The sequence below is a fragment of the Equus asinus genome, chromosome 7 (genome assembly GCF_041296235.1).
Source record: "Equus asinus isolate D_3611 breed Donkey chromosome 7, EquAss-T2T_v2, whole genome shotgun sequence".
In the NCBI taxonomy this organism is placed as follows: domain Eukaryota; kingdom Metazoa; phylum Chordata; class Mammalia; order Perissodactyla; family Equidae; genus Equus; species Equus asinus.
In genome coordinates this window covers 77,238,912-77,259,888 of record NC_091796.1, presented here as the reverse complement: position 1 = coordinate 77,259,888, position 20,977 = coordinate 77,238,912, and the positions used below count along the sequence as shown (strand labels likewise).

General features: G+C 41.4%; 1 protein-coding gene across 24 annotated transcripts in view; it reads right to left on the bottom strand.

The window, feature by feature from the left end:
- Positions 1 to 20,977, bottom strand: part of RAD51B (RAD51 paralog B) — a 638,238-nt gene that overhangs the window by 286,550 nt on the left and 330,711 nt on the right. For 2 of the 24 annotated variants that reach the window (XM_070513847.1, XM_070513852.1), the window contains one exon: positions 7,781 to 9,791. The exons of 20 other annotated variants lie outside the window; for them this stretch is intronic. Coding sequence is in view for 2 of the 4 variants with exons in the window: in XM_070513852.1 (XP_070369953.1) it covers positions 9,727 to 9,791 (65 nt within the window). In the remaining 2 variants the exon portion in view is untranslated. Of the gene's footprint in view, positions 1 to 7,780; positions 9,792 to 20,977 lie in introns of those variants that run through there. 2 more of the 24 variants (XM_070513848.1, XM_070513853.1) reach the window with 1 other exon arrangement.

Genomic DNA, 20,977 nt, shown 5'->3' with positions numbered 1-20,977 from the left:
ATGTGAAGGACAAATGACTATAACTTCAAAAACCTGTTTTAATGATTTTTAAAAGGCCTATTCCCTGCCTGTAAGATAAATACCATGAACACAGGAACACAAACCAGGAAGTGAAACAACCTGGAACTGAGCAGGGACAGTGTAGCCACTGCAGTTTCTGCCCTGGAGAAAAGAGGGAAAAGTCAGCAGAGAGAAACAGGGATTGCTATGGAAGGCATCGTCACTTCCACCCCTAACACATCAGGAGGTCATGAAATGTGCTGTGGGCCCGAGTGAAGCCTGAGTTGGAGCCGCAGGTCCGTAGCTTCCCAGCTGTGCTGGGTGAGTTGCTCAGTACTGCTGAGCTTCAATTTTGTTCTCTGGAAAACAACTGGACTTCTATCTGTTCTTCCCACTTGCACAAAACTGTCCTGAGGATCAACTGATAGTGTACGTGACGGCATTCTGTCAATTGTAAAGCACTGTGAAGACCATGCCCCGCCCTCTATTATTCCCTTCTCTGGTTTATGGCTGTCACTTACATGTATGTGGCCCTCTGTGTAAAGAGCTGGTGTGACCAACTTGCTGTCCTAGAGTGCTAGTGTTTATTCTCAAATAAGTGCTTTCATGGCTAAAAGAAGTATTAAATAAGAAAATGTTCAAATATGCAACAAAAGAAAATATCCCCTCACTAACCTAATAGAGAATTAGCATTACAGTTTAAAATCAGGTTATCCTAAAGATTTCTCCTTAAAATTAAGTTCCCTTGAGAATGATAAGGTTATCTTGATTTGCTGTTTCTACTAAAATTGATATATTCATCCAAGTTCTTAAAGTTACAGAGAACCTGAGCTTTCCTTCTTTGGGGCAGAGCTTACACTGTGATAATAAACCAGCCATCAGGAAACTCAAGAGTTTTCATTTCTGTTCCTGAACTAACTAAGCTGTGTAACTTTAGGCCACTTGCTTAACCGTTCTCAATTTCAGTTTCCAAATGTGCAAAAAGCAAGGGGTCAACTAAGTCACTGCTCCTTCCAGTTCTACGATGAAAAGTTGTTCTTCCTCTTTTGACAGTGAAATTCAAAGAAAATTCAAAGCTCATGGTAGACCAGCTATCATCTAATTCTTCAAAAAAGTCCTAAAGTTGCATAAATTTGCAGTCACAGGACAGACAGGACAGCCTTAGGAGAGAGGTGGCCCCTGTGGCATGGGTGGGTTTGTGTCCTCTATCAGAATCTCTTTTTTTTTTTTTTGAGGAAGATGAGCCCTGAGCTAACATCTGCTGCAAATCCTCCTCTTTTTGCTGAGGAAGACTGGCCCTAAGCTCACATCTGTGCCCATCGTCCTCTACTTTATATGTGGGACGCCTACCACAGCATGGCTTGCCAAGCGGTGCCACGTCCGCACCCGGGATCCGAATGGGTGAACCCCGGGCCCCCGAAGTAGAACGTGTGCACTTAACTGCTGCGCCACCAGGCCGGCCCCTCTATCAGAATCTCTTAGAGCTGCTCAGAAACTACTGTGGGCTGAAACAAACAGGCTGCAAGAAAATGCTCACCCAGCCAACTACCTGGGTTTTCAAAGTGCCAGAGACAGACTTTACTTCCACGTAGCTCTGAAAATACCCTTCACTCTTTTCAGTAATATTTTTAACAACGCCAAGAAAAGAGGTCTATTTATCCAGATTTCCTCTCTCCCTACAAATGTCAACACTGCTTGGGAGTACAGCAAAAACAGCCTGCAGTCTTCACGATGTGAACGTCAGACCAAAGTCACACTGCGGAGGGACCAGATTTGGAACGTGAGTGCCAATAAAAGATACAACTCCCGCCTAGAAAAAACCCAGCCTTTGTTTCTCTTTCAGAAATCACAGTCCCTCTGGGTTTACAAACTCTTCTTGCCCTATGGAAGCTGCCTCACTTTAAATGTCCCAGATTCTCTTTCCCTTAGGATGATGCCGGGCCTGGTCTTGTAAAAATGCTCAGCTTGGCTCAGCCTCCTGGCCACTATGTTTGCATACATCCTGACACATTTGGGCCCAGAAGATTTAGTCCTTGCCCTTCCCCCATCTACTGGAACTCCCACCCTCTGTATCAAAAGGATTTTTCAGGCCTTTCCAATAATCTGCAGGAGGCCACGGAGACAGATCTAATCAGAGTTCTCATCAATCTTCCTCCACTGGCCAAAGAGAGCCAGGGGCTGGATGGAAAGGTGAGGGATTCTTTTTTCTCCCTCAAGACGTACTTCTGTCCAGAGAGTCAGGGCCCACTGTGTGTTCCTGGGAGCTAAAAGTTCAGGGATTTCATATTTGCCCCAAACCAAAGACACATGAAACTTTAAGTCTGAATTCCACAGAGCCTTTTAAAAGGAGGGGCCTCGGCTCTCCTTGGCTTCCAACAACCCTGAAGGCTTGTTGTATCTCATTCATTTTGGCAGTTTTCCAGGGCAGCTGACAAACTGAAAATAAGCACACTGCTGTCCCCCCTCCATTCCTCCCCACGCCACCTCCCCCCATTCCCTGACAACCACCTCTCCTCACACACAGACCCAAGAGCATCAGATGCACTCTCAAAATAACACGTAGGTGAACACCACCTCTGCCTCGTTGCTCTGAGTTTAACATTGATCTTGAACGTTTCTGGTTTGAGATTTCAAATGTAAGTCATTGTTGGTCTAAATCAGACTGTGGGATTGGAGCTTATTCACTGTGTGAGAGTACGAATTCACCTTTGGGGGATGTGTGTCTAAGGTCAAAAATCTCCCTGGAGACAGGCCTACTTCCACTTGCAAACTGCCTCTGTGTCTCTGTCCTTTTTGGTAAGCAACAGGAAAAGTTACATTGGGTAACTTTTGTTGTACAATTTGAACCAGATATTTGAGGCAGGGCTCTCTGTGTTTGGGAACGTCCAGTGGAAAGCTGATTTGGGAGAAGGATGTAGGAAGCATCAAACATGAGCAAATCACACTGCTGCTATAAGATCTGAAAGATGGGCTCCAAGATGGAACCTGGGGCCTCCCGTAAGGCACCACTGCCATGTGTCATTAATACATCAAGAATCTGATCAACCATAGCTGGAAGTCTACTTGACTCAGAACTTAGCAACAGCTTCAGTTCCCAAAACTGGTGAGGGGAGATAGGCATCCAGTAAGAACTTCTATCTTAGAAGTATTAAAGTATTAAATTTATATTCACCCAATTTGCTGGACCCCACCCTGGCTGAGGTTCCTATAGATCACAATTCAAGTGGGATTAATATCCCTAGGACCAGGAGGGGCTGACTGGCCTAGAGAAGAAGGAGCAGACGATGAGGATGCAGGTCATGGTTTTGCCTAGGTGTTTTCACCTTGGTGTCAATCAACACATCTCAGCTATTTTGTATTATGACATCTCTAACTTCTCTGACACATCTCAGCTATTTTGTATTATGACATCTCTAACTTTTCCCTCCAAGGGAAAGATCATGAGGCTTTCATAGCGCCCTCATTCATCTACTCAAATGTTAGCAGATTATTTTCTTTATAAGGTATGCTGATTAATTGCCAAGGTAACACCTGTGCATCCCCTTTTTTGCTAAGGGGAGCATTCTAGGAAATCCATGTATAAGACTGCCCAGAGATCACCCACTCAGTGGCTTGGAATGCACTGTGACCAAAGGCATTTCCAGAGAGCTCACAGGGCACAATGGCCATGCATGGGTGGATTTGCTGCATGGATTAGACAAACCAACCGCAACCTTTCCATCTTTTGTTTCGATTCCTTCCAGTAGATTGGCCTTGTTACCAATACTGATGCCAAGACTAGCAATTGCTTGCAACAAAGAATTGTTGTTAACCCCTACCCCCTGCTTCATTCACCCTAATTATTCTCTAACAATACAATGGCTTCAAAAAGCCTCCAACTGTCCAGCAGACACTATGGGCCAGAAGAATCACTGAACACAAGCAGCCTATCAATAAAAGACAATACTGAAGCAGCTTCTGTCTGGGTATTTGCCCCATCTTCTCTGAGACAATGAGAGAGAGAGCTCAGGGAATAAAAAGGAAGTCCTGCTCTACAGATCTTTTGTTTGTGTGCCAATGCTGTATCTGTTCCAAGTTCTTGGGCGTACCCTTTACTACTCCCAAATACAGGAAAAAGCCTCAATTTCCTAGGAAATGCAGCTTCTATATTTTTGATGAATTCTCATTGTAGCCAAATCAGACCTTAGTAAGGATTCTGGTTAAGACTTTTTTTTTCTTTTAAGGTCAAGTACATCTTTTAAAGCAGAGAGATGTGGGCCACCGGACTAATTCATAGCAACAATAACAACAAAAATAGTTCTTTCCATAACATTTTAGATGGCAGCACAGAGCCCACCAACATATCAGCATTTCTTTTCTTTTTTTTTTTTAAACAGATAACATGAGTTGACAGAGTAACTGAATGGAAAACTAATAGAATGGAAGCTGGCCATTGTGAAAGGAAACCTGTTTAAGAAACTTAAATTGATATAATAATCCTAGAAGTTTCCAAACAGGGAGAAAATAGAGTCAGCAGAAAATTACATGAAAGGAAGCCTCTGTTGATTACAAATCAACATATAATTAGATTGGGATGCGCCCATGGTGATGAAATGCCTGCAGAAATAAAAGGTCAGTTGTTTCCAGTTGTCATTGCTGTCAGTCCTGTGTTTAAGGGGAACAGACCAACACAGTAAGCCAGAATCTGAAAGACATCTCAGAATAAAGGGGAGTCATTGTAGTCTATTTGAGTCATCAAGTAGTGTCTATACGTAAGTGGAACATGGGACCTGGGATGTATGTAGTGTGTCAATTACTATATAGCAATTGAAGCAATAAAAACCCATGCTCCAACCGTGCCACAGCAGAGCTATAAATAAGTAAAACAAAGGGAAACTGAATTTCCAAAGAAGGAAAAGGCTGGATCAAAAAAATCAGCAAGTTCTAGACCTCAGAAAATACAAAATAACACCAACCATGACAATTCAATAGTGATGTTACTCCTTAATTCTTACATGCTAGATGACTCAACCAAAAAGATAAACGAATAGAAATGTGAAGTAATGTGCATAAAGTTGTTTTCTGCCTAAAAGTTTTTACAATGTAAGGAAATTTACAAGAGGAAAAAGTTGAATAGTGCTTTATAGAGAGAGAAAAAAGAAACTTCAGTTTACTGGAACTTGCAAAGGTTAAAAAATGTAATCATCTTGAAGATATGTCACTAACTAGAAAACAGACATGATAATTCTAGGCAAGTTTCTGGTGCATTTCCAAAAATTATAACAAATATTGTGGCTACAAAAAAAAAATGTCATGGATTTATCATATGTGAATCAAAGTAATGAATGATTTGAAGGCAACAAGTACTGATTTGCTTCAAAATTCCTGGTGTAAATAGTCCCCAGCTTTTAGATGTAAATGAATTCTGAAGACTGCATCTTAAACTAATAACAGGGATAATGATGTATAAAGTACACAATACTTAGGTTAGCAAATGTAGATACTAAATTGTTAGTGTGGTAGATCCTAAAACACACTGTCCAAAAAAGATTTGCTGTCCAGCTATGGGGAGTATGGTCAGCAGACAGCCTCCAGCATCAGCTCCTTCAGGGTCAGCCTTAGCTTTAGGGGGCCTCCTTGCCTAAGGTTATGCCTCTCCCAGAGCAGATCACATCCCTTAATTAAGAGACAGAGTGGCAGCGAGGGGAGCTGGGGAGAGGCTGAAGCTGATTCTAGGGTGAAGCTGATTTTAAACTATTACGTTAGTTCTTTATTAGACTAGTGGGGGGATTTTTTTCTTTTAGTTTTTATTCACACTAGAGCCTGATGCAGGGTTGGCTGAAACTCTTTTGGGTGTGTATCGCAGTTCAGTTCCTCCCTCTGCTCAGTTCTGCTCCCTTCCTTTTCTTTCACAAGCATTGATCCCTAATAAACATCTTTCACCCCAAAGTCCACCTCAGTATCTGCTTTTGCAGAACCCAATCTGAAACAGTTAGCTGCTCAATAATTTATCCATCCATTCAACACACAGCCAATATTTATGAAGCACCTACTATGTGTCACAGCTTGTTCTATACTGGGGTTTTAGTGGTGAATAAATCTCTCCTCTTGCTGGGCTTCAATTCTAGCAGGGAAAACAGACAATAAACACACAAACAAGTAAATGCAGTCAATTCAGATAGTGATCAATGCCCAGAAGAAAATAAGACAGGGTAATTGGGGTAAAGAATATATGAGAGGGTGGGGACCAGAAGTGCTATGTCAGCTGGGGAGTTCAGGGAAGTCTCTCTAGATGACTTTCTAGCCAAGACTTGAATGATGAGACACGCCAGCTATGTGAAGATCAGGGGTGAGGGCATTCCAGACAGGTGTTTGGACTGTCGCAATCGTAAGGGTCCTGAGGCTGGAACAAGGCTGGCACACTGAAGGGACAGCAGGAAGGCCATGTGGTTGAAGCGTAGCGCTACAAGATGAGGTCAGAGAAGAAGGTGTGGACCAGCTCAATATCTTCACTATTGAACACTTATTAACTCATAAGATAAAACTATATCTTATTTATCTGGTTAAGAGTACAGGTTTGGGGGCAGACCACTGGGTTCAAATCCTGACTTTACCATTGATCAGCTGGACAACCTTGAGCAAGTCACTAACTTCTCTAATCTATAGCTTATGTGATAACACACTGACAGTATCTTCCTCATTTGGCTGTCATGAGTATTAAGTGAGATAATGTGAAAAGTACTTAGCACGGTACCTAGCCCCTAAGAAGGGCTCAGTAAATTGTAGCTGTAATTATTTAACCCCAGCAATTAACAAAATTTCTTACATTTAGCAGGTACTCAAAAAGCGTATATTGATGAAGGCAAATCTTGATTGCATATATACTCTACTTTCCTCTGAGTATTAGAGGCAACTATCAAATTCAAACTGAGAAGACAGGTGACAAAGGGGCTTTATTATTTATTTGTTCAACACATATTTACTAAGCAGTGACATGTAAGAAAAAGTAGACTTCCTACCTTCATGGGGCTTACAACCTAGAAGGGGAAACACGATATGCTAATATCTTCATTTTCCAGGCAATCTGTGACAAGTGTCATCCAAGTATAGACTATCCAGGAGTTCAGAGGTTGAGGCTTACCTCTAATTGCTCTGTAGTTAGGATGGCTAGGGAAGGTACCTTGAAGGGTGATGGGATTTTTGATGAGCAAAGATGTGAAAAGAGTTCATTACAGGCAAACAGGATGGATGAAGCCAAGTGTAATGTGAAGAAAGCAAATGCATCTTTAGGGAATGATGACTAATTCAGGCTGGCTGGAAGATGGGAATTTATGCTGGGGAATAGTGAGAGATGGGTGTGGACTAGTCTGGAAGGATCTCAGATGCAAAGGCTCAGGGACAGGAACCAGAGAAGCTTCACAGGCAAGGTATGGCCAAGCTGAGACAAAGTGATCTGGCAGCCAGGCACAGGGTCAACCCAAGCAGGGAGAGCCTGGAGACAGGGCAGACACTGCCAGGTCCTTTAATCCTGATGATAATCCAATGAGTGCTGTCACATAGGAAAACTAAGGCAGTATGTGCCCAAGGTCACACAGTTCAGAAGTGACAGGGGTGGGTACCAACTCAGTCAGTCTGACTCCAGAATTCATGAAGAGAGAGACATGATTGGGCAGGGGAATCATGTGATGGTGTTGTGAACGGCAGGGGAAAATGACATGGGCTGGACTGCTTGGCATAGGGGTGGGGGGAGGGGGGGCAGAAACTACAAGCTTTAAAAAATAAAATCTAAGAATCAAATAACTTGAATTTAAACAGAACCTATATTTATTAGACTTAGCCAAAATTATGAGATTGTATTTTTTTTCTTTTTTTGCTGAGGAAGATTTGCCCTAAGCTAACATCTGTTGCCAATCTTCCTCTTTTTGCTTAAGGAAGATTCGCCTTGAGCTAACCTCTATGCCAACCTTCCTCTATTTTGTATGTGGGTCACCGCCACAGCATGGCAGCAGATAAGTGGTGTAGGTCTGCACCCAGGAACTGAACCCAAGCTGCTAAAGCGGAGCATGCCAAAGTTAATCACTAGGCCATGGGACCAGCCCCGAGACTGAATATTTTATCATGACATTATGATTGACAATTTAAAAAGAGCATAAATATATTTTTCTCACAACAAAGGAAGAAAGAAAAGGGGGAAAAAAAGAGAGAGAGAGAAAGAGGGCTGGGTGATGCTGAGGTCCAACCTCGAATAGCAGCTTGCTAGAGGGAAGAATGGGCAATATGGGTTTGTCAATGAATTAGAGGCACATTTTAAATGAAAACACAAGATGTCTTGGGTGTCTGGGGTTAAAGCCATGATAACATACAGAACAAATGATAAACATGCAAAAATGGCAAGTTCACTGGAATTGCTTTTCTCATCAGACATGTCACATATGACTTGGGTTTTTAGTTTAATGAGAGAATATATGTAAAGTGCCCAGGACAGTGCCTGAGGCAAAGCAAATGCTCGTTCTTTTCTTTCTCAGCTTCTTCCCAGCCTATCCAACAAAAAGTAAGATAATCTTTCTTTCTCTGATAACTTAAGTTGGAGAAATACGAAATAGTTCTGTAAATCTTTAGAAAGAAAAACATCAAGGCAGGTTTCCATGGGTTAAAGTTATTGAGTGCTGGCACTACCTTTGAGTGAAGTGGGTGGGTATGAGAATAGAACCTGTTACCTTGAGAAGTAAAGAAGGACAGGGATATGAACAAACGTCAGGGCACCTGAAAACAAGAGGCCTTTTGCAGCCCGGGTACTTTATCTTACTCTACCAGTGAATCACCGTAAGGAGCAAGTGCCTGTGCCGGTTGAAGCCTCCAACTTCTTCAGTTAGAGAAATAATCACCCTTTATCACCACTTCACCTCCTAGCAACTGATGAGTAAAGCACTTCTAATGAAAGATTAGGTAAGTAGAAAGTATTGATTATACATATGCTGTAGAAAAAGCACACTGGCCACTCACATGAGCTTTAAGTCATAGTGGCGTGAGGCAAAAAGGCCACACTGCTAATGGACACCATCTTCTTTTTCTCTCCACTATCCCTGACCAGATAATCGCCAGAAGTTCCTGTTTATTGTCTGTCCCTCCCTAAGTGGCTCTGTATGGAAGTGTGGAGTTGAGACTGTTAAAGGCTTCCAGACTCCAGGGTGAGAGGTGCTGCTCTCAGTCATCCCACTCATTGCAGTTGTAACAGGCATGGGCGGTGGTTCTAAATATACACAGTGAGGTCTGTTCTGAGATGAAGGAAACTGAAGATCCAAGGCAGTCTTTATTATTGTAGATATCACACCTAGGGTAATAAGGGTGCCCTATAAAAACCACTGCTGCTGATTAAGAGGGGCTGAGGTTTCCTGGACAATTTCAGTTGTCACACTTAGTGAAAAGGTCCCTCTGCTCCAGATGCCTACATGGATGTTCTCATGGTCAGACTGTGACCTTCTGCGTAGACTACGTAAAAATAAGGAACAGTTGTGGGCCAGGACAGTGTGGCTAATGCAGCTTTTTCACAACCAACCTAAGACCTTTCATTTTTTAATTCAGATATTGAATTACACTTAGGGTGGCCAAATTCCCTCAACTAAAAACTTTGTCAGTAAAGTATATTTAAGGGAAAAGAGGAAAAGAATATTTGAAATGAGATTGTAAAGACATCTGAGAATTATATCAGATTCTGCTGGACAGCGAGGTCTCATGTCGTTCTCTTGGCTAGCGCTGATTACCGAGGAGGTCCCAGAGTCTCAGAACTAGATCGACACAACGAGGCTGGGCTGCTGGGAAGAGAAGAGAAAGAAGAGAGAGCAGTAAAGAGAAGAAGAGAGTGCCAAGGTGAAGAAAACATACCTCAGTCAGGCCCTCGAGTGGAGTCCTGGGGCTCAGTGAAAACAAAAGGAGTGAGTGAGAAGTACAGCTTCCTGGGGAGAAGTGGAACCCGGGTCTGGAGCAGGACAACTCCCTCCCTCCCTGGAGGGGCGGTGTCTTAGTCTGTTGGGCTGCTATGACAAAGTGGCACGGACTAGGAGGCTTCTATACAACAGCAATTTATTTCTCTCCATTGTGGGGGCTAAAAGTTTAAGATCAGAATGCTACCTCGGTTGGGTTCTGGTGAGAACCCTCTTCCAGGTTGCAGACTGCCATCTTCTCACTGTGTCCTCACAAAGTGGAAAGGGGCAAGGGAGCTCTGTGGGGTCTCCATCATATAGGTCACTAACCCCATTCACGAGGGCTCCACAGACCACAACCCAGGGATATACTTCATTACACGATGTGGTCTGGCTGTAAGAGTTGAGACCAAGCTGAGAGTTCCACTGATGAGTAAACGTAAGCATAAGCTATGAGCAACACTTCCTTGTAAAAATTAATGAATTCTATTTTGTAAAAACATGTCTTTTTTATGAAAACCACAATGAAATACACAACAACTAGGGTGGGAACAGAACTGACAATAAAAAGTGCTGGTAAGGATATAGAGAAACTAGAACCCTCATACATTGATGGGAATGTAAAATGGTACAGTCCCTTTGGAAAATAATTTGGTAGTTCCTCAAAATGTTAAAACAGAGTTAACATAAGACCCAGCAATTCCACTCCTATGTATATTCCCATGAGAAATGAAAACATATGTCCTTGAAAAAACTTGTAGATGAATGTTCATAGCAGCATTATTTATAATAGCTAAAAAGTATAAACAACCCAAATCCATAGAGACAGAAACTAGATTAGTGGTTGCCTGGGGGAGAGGGGAAGGAACAGGGAGTGACTGCTAATGGGTACAGGATTTCTTTTTGGGGTGAAAATGTTCTAAAATTTGATAGTGGCAATAGTTGCACAACTCTGTGAATAAACAAAAAAATACTGAATTGAACACTCTAAATGGGTGAATTTTATGGTATGTGAATTACATCTCAATAAAGCTGTTAAAATGTTCTTGAGACATCATGTTAATTTGTAAGTGTTCTAAATAATTTTGCTAGTAGAGCCTACAAAGAAAAGCCTACAGAGGAAGGCAGGTAACACAGATGCACGAGGTGAGACAAGTCTAAGAACAATAGGGAGTGGTGGGGACTTGGGCAAAAGGGAGAAGCATGCCCACTCTAAAGGAGGCAGAGTTATTCAGGTCTAATCAATTGTCACCCTGAAAGAATATAACCCAATGTTGCCAGATCTTCCAATTTTCAAGAGAAGTCAGAATTTTTATATGATATCTCTCAATTTTTTAATACTGACACAAAATTCATGTTATCTTAGAGACACCATTGAGAGAGTGAAGTAAAGTCTGTGTGCCAGAGGATACCATGACTGCCAGCTTGCGACCTTGGATCAACACCTGCACCTTTCCTTTGCTGTTAGTAAAGTTGATTGCACTCAAGTTGCTCAGAGGCCTTTATATATCAAGTAAACTCCACAACTTGGAAAATCCAACCAGTTGAGAAATAGTTATCATAGACCTGTTAGGTGTAAGGCACTAGAAGTTAGGGCAGTCTGAAACAAGGGTATAAATCATGGTGAGTCAATTATCCTCACAAACAAAAAGCTGGCATTTGTGAGGGAGTGGCTCCAGCAGTTTGCACAAGATAGTTACACATATGGCAATAAAATCAGGCTCCTGGGTTCAGTACACTGCGTGTCTTGATACTTAAAGTTGGCTCTGTACAATGTGAATCTGGGTTTTTTTCATTGCTTCAGTGCCCATCAGGAGGAAACAGACCCATAGTTTCTCAATGTGCTCATGAGATGTAGGTCATTCTTCCAGAGTCAGGAGGGAATAGACACTTGAATCCAGGGGCTCTGTAGGCTGGAAGAGATTTAAATCCCCGAGTTGGCTCAAAAGCAGGAATACTTTTTCCAATAATTCTCTTCTGAAGAAATTTCCCAGGACAGGGAGTTTTGAGGCAGATACATTACTGCTCACATAATTGAAATAGCAGGTGAATAAAAGGGGGAGGGGTCAGCTGATTTGAGGAAGGGTCATACAGGTGTCCTTGAAAATGAGCAAGTACTGGAGAATCAATTTGTGTGCTTTCTCAGAGACTCAAGGAACAGATTGTTACAATTAGTTAAGGAGCTGCATACAAATGACACTCCTTTGTGTGGATGCCTGCGAATCTCCACAGGGCCAGCATTCATTTGGAATCCAGGTCAGTCAGGGAAAGCCGAGCAGCATGTGTTTCTGTGTCTCAGAGAACAACTCCCCAGTTCCTCCCAAAGCAGCACACGCAGATAACAGCCTCGAAGGGGTCAGTGTCCTTTGACTGAGGCTTCCAACCTCATTAAAAAATTTGTTAATCACGTGTAGGAAAATCACAAACAACAAACGTGGTTGTGAAACACCTAGTTAGAGATTCCTAAAACTCTCTCTGTACAGCATGAATAGACTCCTGATCCACAGTGTAAACAGAACACACTCTCTCCTGTCCTTGGCCCCCTTTCTCTTCTTCATCACTGATCTAATCAGCTTCAAGTACTTCATGTACCTCTCAACTGATCTCTTTCTTGACCCACACTGTGATCACCCACTGGACTTCTCCATCTGAATGTCTTGTCTGATGAGAACCCTAAGTGACCTCATCAATCTCCATGGCTGCTTTTCCTCTGAATCTCTCGTTCAAAGCATCATGATCCACCCAGACATCCGAGTCCACAATCTGGGGCATCGTCCAAACACCTCACCTGTATTCCACCAGTCATCACAGTCTGCCCATTTCACTTCGAAGTGCATCTCACATCTCTCTCCTCACCTCCCCACTCCTACCACTTCTAGACTAGGCAACAGCTTTCTAACTGTCCCTTTAATACCCTTTTCTCCCACCCCACACTATTATCAGGATTCTCTTCCTGAAAACACAATCAAATGAAGTTGTTCTTCTTTCTTAAAAAACCTCCACAAGCCCCTCCAGCGCTTATAGGATAATGCCTTATCATGCTATACAAACTTCATCACACTCTTACCCCATCTTAACTTATTTAGGCTCATTTTTTTCCATAATGCCATTAAAAAAAAGTCTTATTCTACCTTAAACATGCTATGCTTTCAAACCTCTCTGCATTCACACATGCTGTTTCCTCTATTGATTATCTGGAAAATGTCTTTGTCAGTCTGGAAAATTTCTACATATTCTTGAAGTTCCAACTCAAATGTTTCCTTTGCAGAAATATTTGCTGCTGCTTCTGTGCTTTCCCAAGTATTTTGTTTATACCAACTGCAAAGCACTAATACAATGTATAACCTGAGGTCCAGGGCGATGTCTTAGTCATAGCTGTTTCTCCAATGACTAGTATAATGAGTGCTTAATAAATGTCTGTGAAATGAATAAACCAGGAGATTAAAGCAAGAGAAGTGGACTTTCCAGTATAACTTAAAAGTATAATTATGAATCTAAAAGTGAACATTTATTCTAAAATAAACCTCATGATGAGGAATATTAGCTAGACAAAATAATGTAATCAATATATACAGCCTTGGCTTAGACAAGCAGAACTGTGAATATGGTTTCTTAGGGAAAACATCAATATGATACCTGACAAATAATAAGCACTATATGTGTGTTTCTGTAGTTATTATTATTAAGGAGTTATGATCTGACCCATATTCCATCTAAATAGATAGAAAAATAAGCTGTCATTATGGAATTATACTGTCTAAGTAAGTGGCCTACAATACCTAATCTTATATTAAGAAACTAAAATACCCACACATACCCAAGTTTCCTAATGCACGTGAAAATATCTTCCTTCAAACATATGAATGAGCCAACGGCCTTTGGCCACAGCCCACATACTAACGTCTGAGGACAGTGTGTTTAAATGCTTTTGGCAGTATCTTAGGTTTTTCTATAGAGCAAAATCAAGCCAATGTATCTGACCTCCTTGGTCTACACAGTCTGTCCAGTACCTACAGCTATTTTCTAGAGGTCTGAATGAGTCAGAAGAAGAAAATGATTAATCAACTTGGAGAGATTTGAAAGCTGGACGAGAGCCATCCTGTGAGTAAAACCTTGGAGCTGTGGGACTGCAGCCGTTGGAAAGTTAGGGGATTTCCATGGTTGAAAACATTTGGCCAGCTTGCCATGGTCCTCTGACCTTGCAATAAAGACAGAACAGCCTGAGCTGCGTGATTTACCTCCAACAATATCCTATGTCTGCTGCCTTTGGCTGTTCACTCTGACTTGACAAAACTCAAGTTATTCCCCCTGAGCCTTATAACTTTGGAACTGGCTCAGAAAATTCCCTCTGCTTTCTCCTCCCCATGGATATCATTCTCAGCCCTGGGCTTCACTTTTATGTCTAGTGAAGCCTAAATTAGAAATGTATGTGGAGCACCTAGCACAGTACTTGGCAAACAGTACATAGGTCTGCTCTTTTTCAGGCCAGGTTGGTCTCCCAGCACTCAGGGGATATAGGACCATCTTGCTTTTCTTTTTTTGACAATTGTTGACATACCTAGCAGTATCATTTAAAATCACTTTTCCTGCTTAAAATTTGTATCATTTGCTACTGATCCTCATTTCGTCTATTCCAATTCTTCCAATTCCTTTGACTGGGGACTTGATTTCTGAAGTTACACTTTTTAAGATACTATTCTAATATCGTCAGGCTTTTATTTTCCTGAAGTACCACAGACACCGCATCTGAGTAGTATGACTGCATGTTCCCTGTTTGTTGTTTAACATGTAATGTTTTATTGATACAAGGAGAGCTTCTTCAAGTTCTGATCTATTTGTCTTCACCAGTATGTCTCTATTTCCATTTTCTTGCCCTTTTGCGTTATGTATACTGCCCTCTTTCTACTTTCTTTCATTTAAACCCATATGAATCACTTGGGTTTTATTACCACTTATTGCTATCTCTTTCCTGGTTCTGCTTTCTGTTCTATCTCTGCATCCATAAATACATTCTTTCTGCCTGCTATCAATAATGTGTCAGCAGGATAGACTAATGCCTGATTGTCTGTTATCCCTGTTTCTCTCTTTAACATCATCTATTTTCCTCACATAACTTCTTAGGACCTCATCCATCAACTTAATAAGGAAAAAAATTTAGGCAAAGCTTTCTGCTTAATTCTCTTCCTTGCCAAAAAAAATCTAGGCACCTCTCCATTCTGCAAACTAGTTGCTCAAACATTGTCATACATCTCATATATACATACAAACCTATATATGTAAACTTTCACAACAGAGCTCTCATCCATTGATTCACGGAGTGCAGGGTACTTGCTGAGCAATGCTGCTGCTGCTGCTTTTCACAGCATTGGCACGGAGAGGGGGCCCTGGGGATTTACCTTTGGCCCACAGGTCAATAAGCTCGTTGGGGATTAACAGTGAAGAGATAAAAGGCTTGAGAGTAGGGCACTAGAATGTTGATTTGGAAAAGGAGAAAGAAAGAGAATTTCAGGAAAAGGAACTGAAGTTATGGACTTTAAGACCAAATAAGGAAAAGAACAGGAGAGATGAAATAGGGTTAGAGAAAAGAAGATTTAGAGAGAAAACACAAGATTCGAGGAAGGAAAGTGGAGTGGTTAAGGAAAAGAAAGAAATCAGGAACAGAGGCAAAGAGAGAAGAAAAAGGTGGCACACAGCTGGTCATCCACTTGAAAAAGAAAGCATGAAGGAAAATATTTAGGAATAAGTAAATACAGATGAGAAAACATTCCAAATCAATGTGTCACTCTCATTTTAAAATCCTCTTTGTTATGATAATCTACTATCCACAATACAACTTCTTGTTATAAATCCCTCAGCCTATAGAAGCAGAAATATCTTTCTTGCTGATTCGTTTGAAGTCAGTCACTCTCTTCAAAGCCCTCAAAGACTCAAATCCTGTCATTCTATACAACTCAAAAGTGAGAAACTAACTGGCATGTTCTTCTGACAGTTCACCTCTAACGATTGGCCTTAATTTTGGCCTTCCACATGTGATAATGACGATGATGGTGATTTTTATCACATTCAAAGAAATTCTTAAAATTCATTTTGCTCCAGGCAACAACGATGACCAAAGATACCTCTTGCTAATTACCGATCTAAATTCTAAAACTACATTGGAGATAAAAGGACATGAAAATTACAGCCAAGCACTTCTAAACTGGGTAAGTATGTTTATGGCAACTCCTAAGAAACAGAATTCCCTACACAGCTGCCCATTTCTTTGGCTGTAAGGCTGAATCTATTCCTACCCCATAGAACTCTATGGAATAGGTTTGTGGTGGACATCTGTCTTCTTTGAATCTCCCTTTCTTTTGGTAGGAGCACTCTGGTTTGGGGAACTACCCTGACCTGCATTGTAGACAGTGCTGGTGGGACTGTCATTCTAGGTGCAGGGTCATCCCTTTGCCAAGGGGTAGACTTATCACCAAAGCCAGCCAATCAGACTCTCCCCTGGGAATCTGAACAATTAGCTGAACAATAAAGATCAGAAACCGTCTAGAGTGGATTCATCCCAGAAGTGATACTATGATGTGACCGCTTATCAGTTTCTGTTTCCTGCATTCCTAGAGCTGTGTTGCTCTGGAAGTCTGTTTGCTCTACTTTTCCTTCAGTTCTATGACCTATTCCATATCCATTTAAAAATTCTTTTCTTCCCTTAAGTTATTCAGAGTTAGTTTCTGTTGCTCGTAATCAAAAAGTCTCAATTAATACAATCCGCATTGTGTTGAATCAGAAAGTCACCTGTGTAAGACTGTCCTGCAATTTGATGCCTTTTGTAATTTCTCAACTGACTACAGGCCTGTTCTCTATGCCTTCTCACCCCTGGATACCCAGTTGAAAAAGTTTAACTGACTCTAAAGAGCAGGGGCAGAAGGCAGTAACAAGCTAGAAATGATATGTGTTGCTTCAACCTAGTCAAAGTTGAAATTTTAATATAAGGCATCATAGCTTGGCCTATGATGGCACCAGAAACTGGTCACAACCATTCTACCAAATCCTAAGCCATTAATTTAGAGATGAGGCAATCCAGAGAGCTGAGTGGGATACAAAGATGCAACAGATCTACAGCATAGCTCTCATCCTGGCCCCAAACTGAAGGCTCATCTAATCAAAAAGACACAGTAAGCCGCCACTGGAGCTGGGATACTTGCCCTGATGGTTACATTTTTCAGGGCCAGGCTCTCTGTCTGGAGACAGGATGAGTGACAAACTGAAGAGGGCAAGGGCTATGCAGGAATGTAGCTGAGCCTAGGACTAGAGACTGGGGCCTAGTTATTTCCAACACCCTGGGGACTACTCTACTCTGAAACTGGCTGTGAGCAGATTCACCTAGATTTTATTGCAGATGTCTACTCCATGGGGTCATTTCTGTCCCATCTGCAACATATGAGATCTTGAAAATAGTAAATTCCTATCATACTGGAGATGAGTAAGCCAGAGGCATCTTACATAATGCCACACTCTTACTCGCACTGAGAATTGTCCAGAAGTCTCAAATTTTATTTCATCATCTTGGTTCTTATCACATACTATCCTAAACTCAATATATTGCTCATCTTATCCACAAAGACCCTCCAGAAAAGAGTTTTATAAGAAACTCTGCCTGCCAAGAATTCCACAGGTGGGTCAAGAGTACAATTAGGCCAATAGTGACTAGGTCTCCAGCTCCTGGCCATTAAAACACGTTAGCTTGACCAGCATGACAACTGTAAGTCAATATAAAAGATTTAAATATACACAACCTAAAGGAACAGAGAATAATTACTTCTCAGCTGTCTATACAAGTTTATTTACAAATGCACTTTCAAAATACAAAGCTATGTCTCAGTCAATTTAGCCCACCAGCAAAAGATGATGTTAGCTGTTGCACGTATAGTACATTTTTGGGGTTAGGAACAAGTAGACTTTTGGAGCCTATCTATTTGTAAGTTAAGAACTTCTGTAGTATTTTTAGAGAACATTAGTTTTTCTTCCCAAATCAGCTAGTTTCTAGGGTTCCAGATGAGTCACTGAGAAAATATACTTTATTCCCACGTTCACAGTCTTCAGAAAGCTACAAAAGCTGAGACCCAGAAGGGACCCTAGCAATCATTTAGATTAAATTCCATTATTTTGCAAAGGTCAAACCATATGAGGACCAGTCAAGAAGCAGTTACTTGACATAAGTCACACAGCTGGTCAGTGGCCAGGCTAAATCTAGAGCACAGATTATGTGACTCGTGTCCAGAGCTTGTTTAACTATATCAAAGTGCTTTAAAACAAGCTTTTTTTAACCAGTACTAAATTCTCATTTTGGAGGTGTAGTGGTTAAGATTCGGCTCTCTCACCACTCCGGCCTATGTTCATTTCCTGGTCAGGGAACCACACCACCTGTCTCTTGGGTGTCACATTGTGGCGGTTGCACGTTGCTGTGATGCTAAAAGCTCTGCCACCGGTATTTCAAATACCAGTAGGGTCACCCATGGTGGAACTTCCAGACTAAGACAGACTAGGAAGAAGGAACTGGTCACCCACTTCCAAAAAATTGGCCATGAAAACCCTGTGAATAGCAGCAGAGCATTGCCTGATACAGCACCAGAAGGTGAGAGGATGGCGCAAAAAGACTGGGCAGGACTCCACTCTGCTGTACACAGGGTCGCTAGGAGTTGGAATTGACTCAACTGCACTAACAAATTCTCATTCATTCATTTCTTTCAACACAAATTTATGAAACACATCTGATATGCCAAGAGCGGTTATAGGTAGACACAAAATGATGAATAGAATTAGGTTCCTTGAAAAAAAAAATCAAAGAAAGTTATTTTCTAAAAGTGCTATCTCTCAGTGTTTTAGCACATTTTCACACTAAAAGTATGAGGAGTAACAACAATGCAACCAGTAACAATAATGATTCAACATCGTTTAAGTAGTACGTGAATTGGTTTGCCAGCAATAGGGAACATTTTCACTAAGCTAATAAGTAAGGCCTAGAAACCATTCCTTGTAAAGCCAAAAAACCATTATGACCTCTATTCCTGGCCTAGAGGTAAGACCTCTAGTCTTGCCTAGGATGGCAAAAAGGGATCATGGGTTTTGGGCTTTGGAGCTAGAGAGACCTAGGTTTAAATTTTGGCTCTGCCATTTACTAGTTTGTAACCTTGGGCAAGTTATTTACCCTCCCTTGGTCTCAATTTTTTCATTACTAAAATGGAGATGAAACCATTTACTTTAGATGGTTATTATAAAAATTACATCTAAGGTACACAAATCATTTAGCTCAGTGGTGGCACAAAGTGGAACCTTCTAACATCTATCATTATTATCATTAATAATAATTAATGGCACAATAATATGACCTCTAGAACAATTCTATAGAAATTAAACTAAATATACGAATAGCCAATAGACATATTTCAAAACCTTTACAAAGGCATGCCCACCATATTAGAGTTTTCTCCAATTAAACATCAGAGCAGGGATCTGAATTTAGGTTGGTCAGACTCTAGAACCTGAACCCAATCACTCTGTACACTGTCTCCAAATAGAAATACACCCTAGTAGACTGACCCTCAGGAAGGAAGCACCACTTAAGTGAGAGGACCTGGGAGGGGTCTGGTCTCCTTAGAACTAGGTTGAAGGGACCATTGCCAAGTAGGTGAAAGTAGTGTTGCTGTCCTGGAAATCAAAATTGCTGAAACTTATTGAGTGCTGACACTTAGTGCTTTCTTAGTAATAATCACAGCCTCCCTCATATCATTTCATTTAATCCTTACAACAACCCTCTGAGGTAGATACCACCATTACCCCCAAGTCACAGAAGGCTTAAATAATTTATCTAAGGTCAACAGTTGGTGAGTGGCAGAATAGGGATTTCAACCAGGGGAGGCTTCTGGCTGAATGACTGGCTACAGCCCTGGACCCCAAGGAGTGGGGAGGGGTGCCTTCCTGGGCTCTAGAATCTGGTCCTGGGAGTTGGGAAAGCTCCAGCTAGGTCTCAGCCATGCTGAGGTCCATATTAGAGGGTCAGGGAAGAGAAGGAAAGAAAGGCAGGAGTGAAGAAATGCAGGAGAGCCCTCCGAAGCCCTGGAGGGTGTGTATCTCTACCTCTCGTCACTCTGCCTCTGACCACAGACTTGGGACAAGGAAGTATTACTGTACCATTTAAGGTATCTACAAGCCTGGAAAAATCCAAAAGCCTCTCCCACTATATGAAACACTTTTTCTTTGAATTAAAAATCCTTGAAAACTCCATCAAAGTTCCATTCTATATGACCAGCACCTAGCACAGTACCTAACATATTAATAGGGCATAATAAACATTTCTCGAATGAAGAAAAGGACATGAAGGACAAGAAAAACTAGAAAGAATTCTCAAATACTGTATCAGAGCATGATTATCAGAGGCCTAGCTCAGTGAAAGAGTACTGGCCCAGGAGTCAGGAGATCTGGGTTTTACCCAGTTCTGAAACTAGCTGTATAAAACTGGGAAGTCACTTAGTTGCTCTGGCCCTCAGTTGGCTCATCTGTAAAATGGGTTGCATTAGATGATCTATAAATGAGATAATATGTAAAGGAGTCTTGATGAACGGCTGACCCAGAAGAGGTTTTTAAACTATGTTTACTGAATGTGATGCTTTCCATCTTTTAAACTCCAAACCAAGTTGTTTAGCTAGGCTCCTTCATTTCACAGATGAGGAAACTAAACCAAAGAGAAGTTAATTGACAAGTACAAGATCACCCAATTAATTCCCATACACCCAAGAGAACAATCGAGTTCCCTTGACCCAGCCTGGTGCCCTTTCTTCTACATCACACTGCCTCTTGCCTTGATTGGTGGACTTGCTTCTCTCCTGCTATCCATGAATAAGCTTTTAAAACAAATAATGACACACAATTGATGAGATTCCAGGAAGCCATCAGATCCATGCCATTGTCTTTGAGCAAGACTCATCTTAAAACACCCAAAGAGAATAGAACATATATTTTTTAATCCTCAGAGATGGAAATTCTACCATATTTCTCAGTAGTCTACTCCAATTTTCTTTGTTAGTAGAACT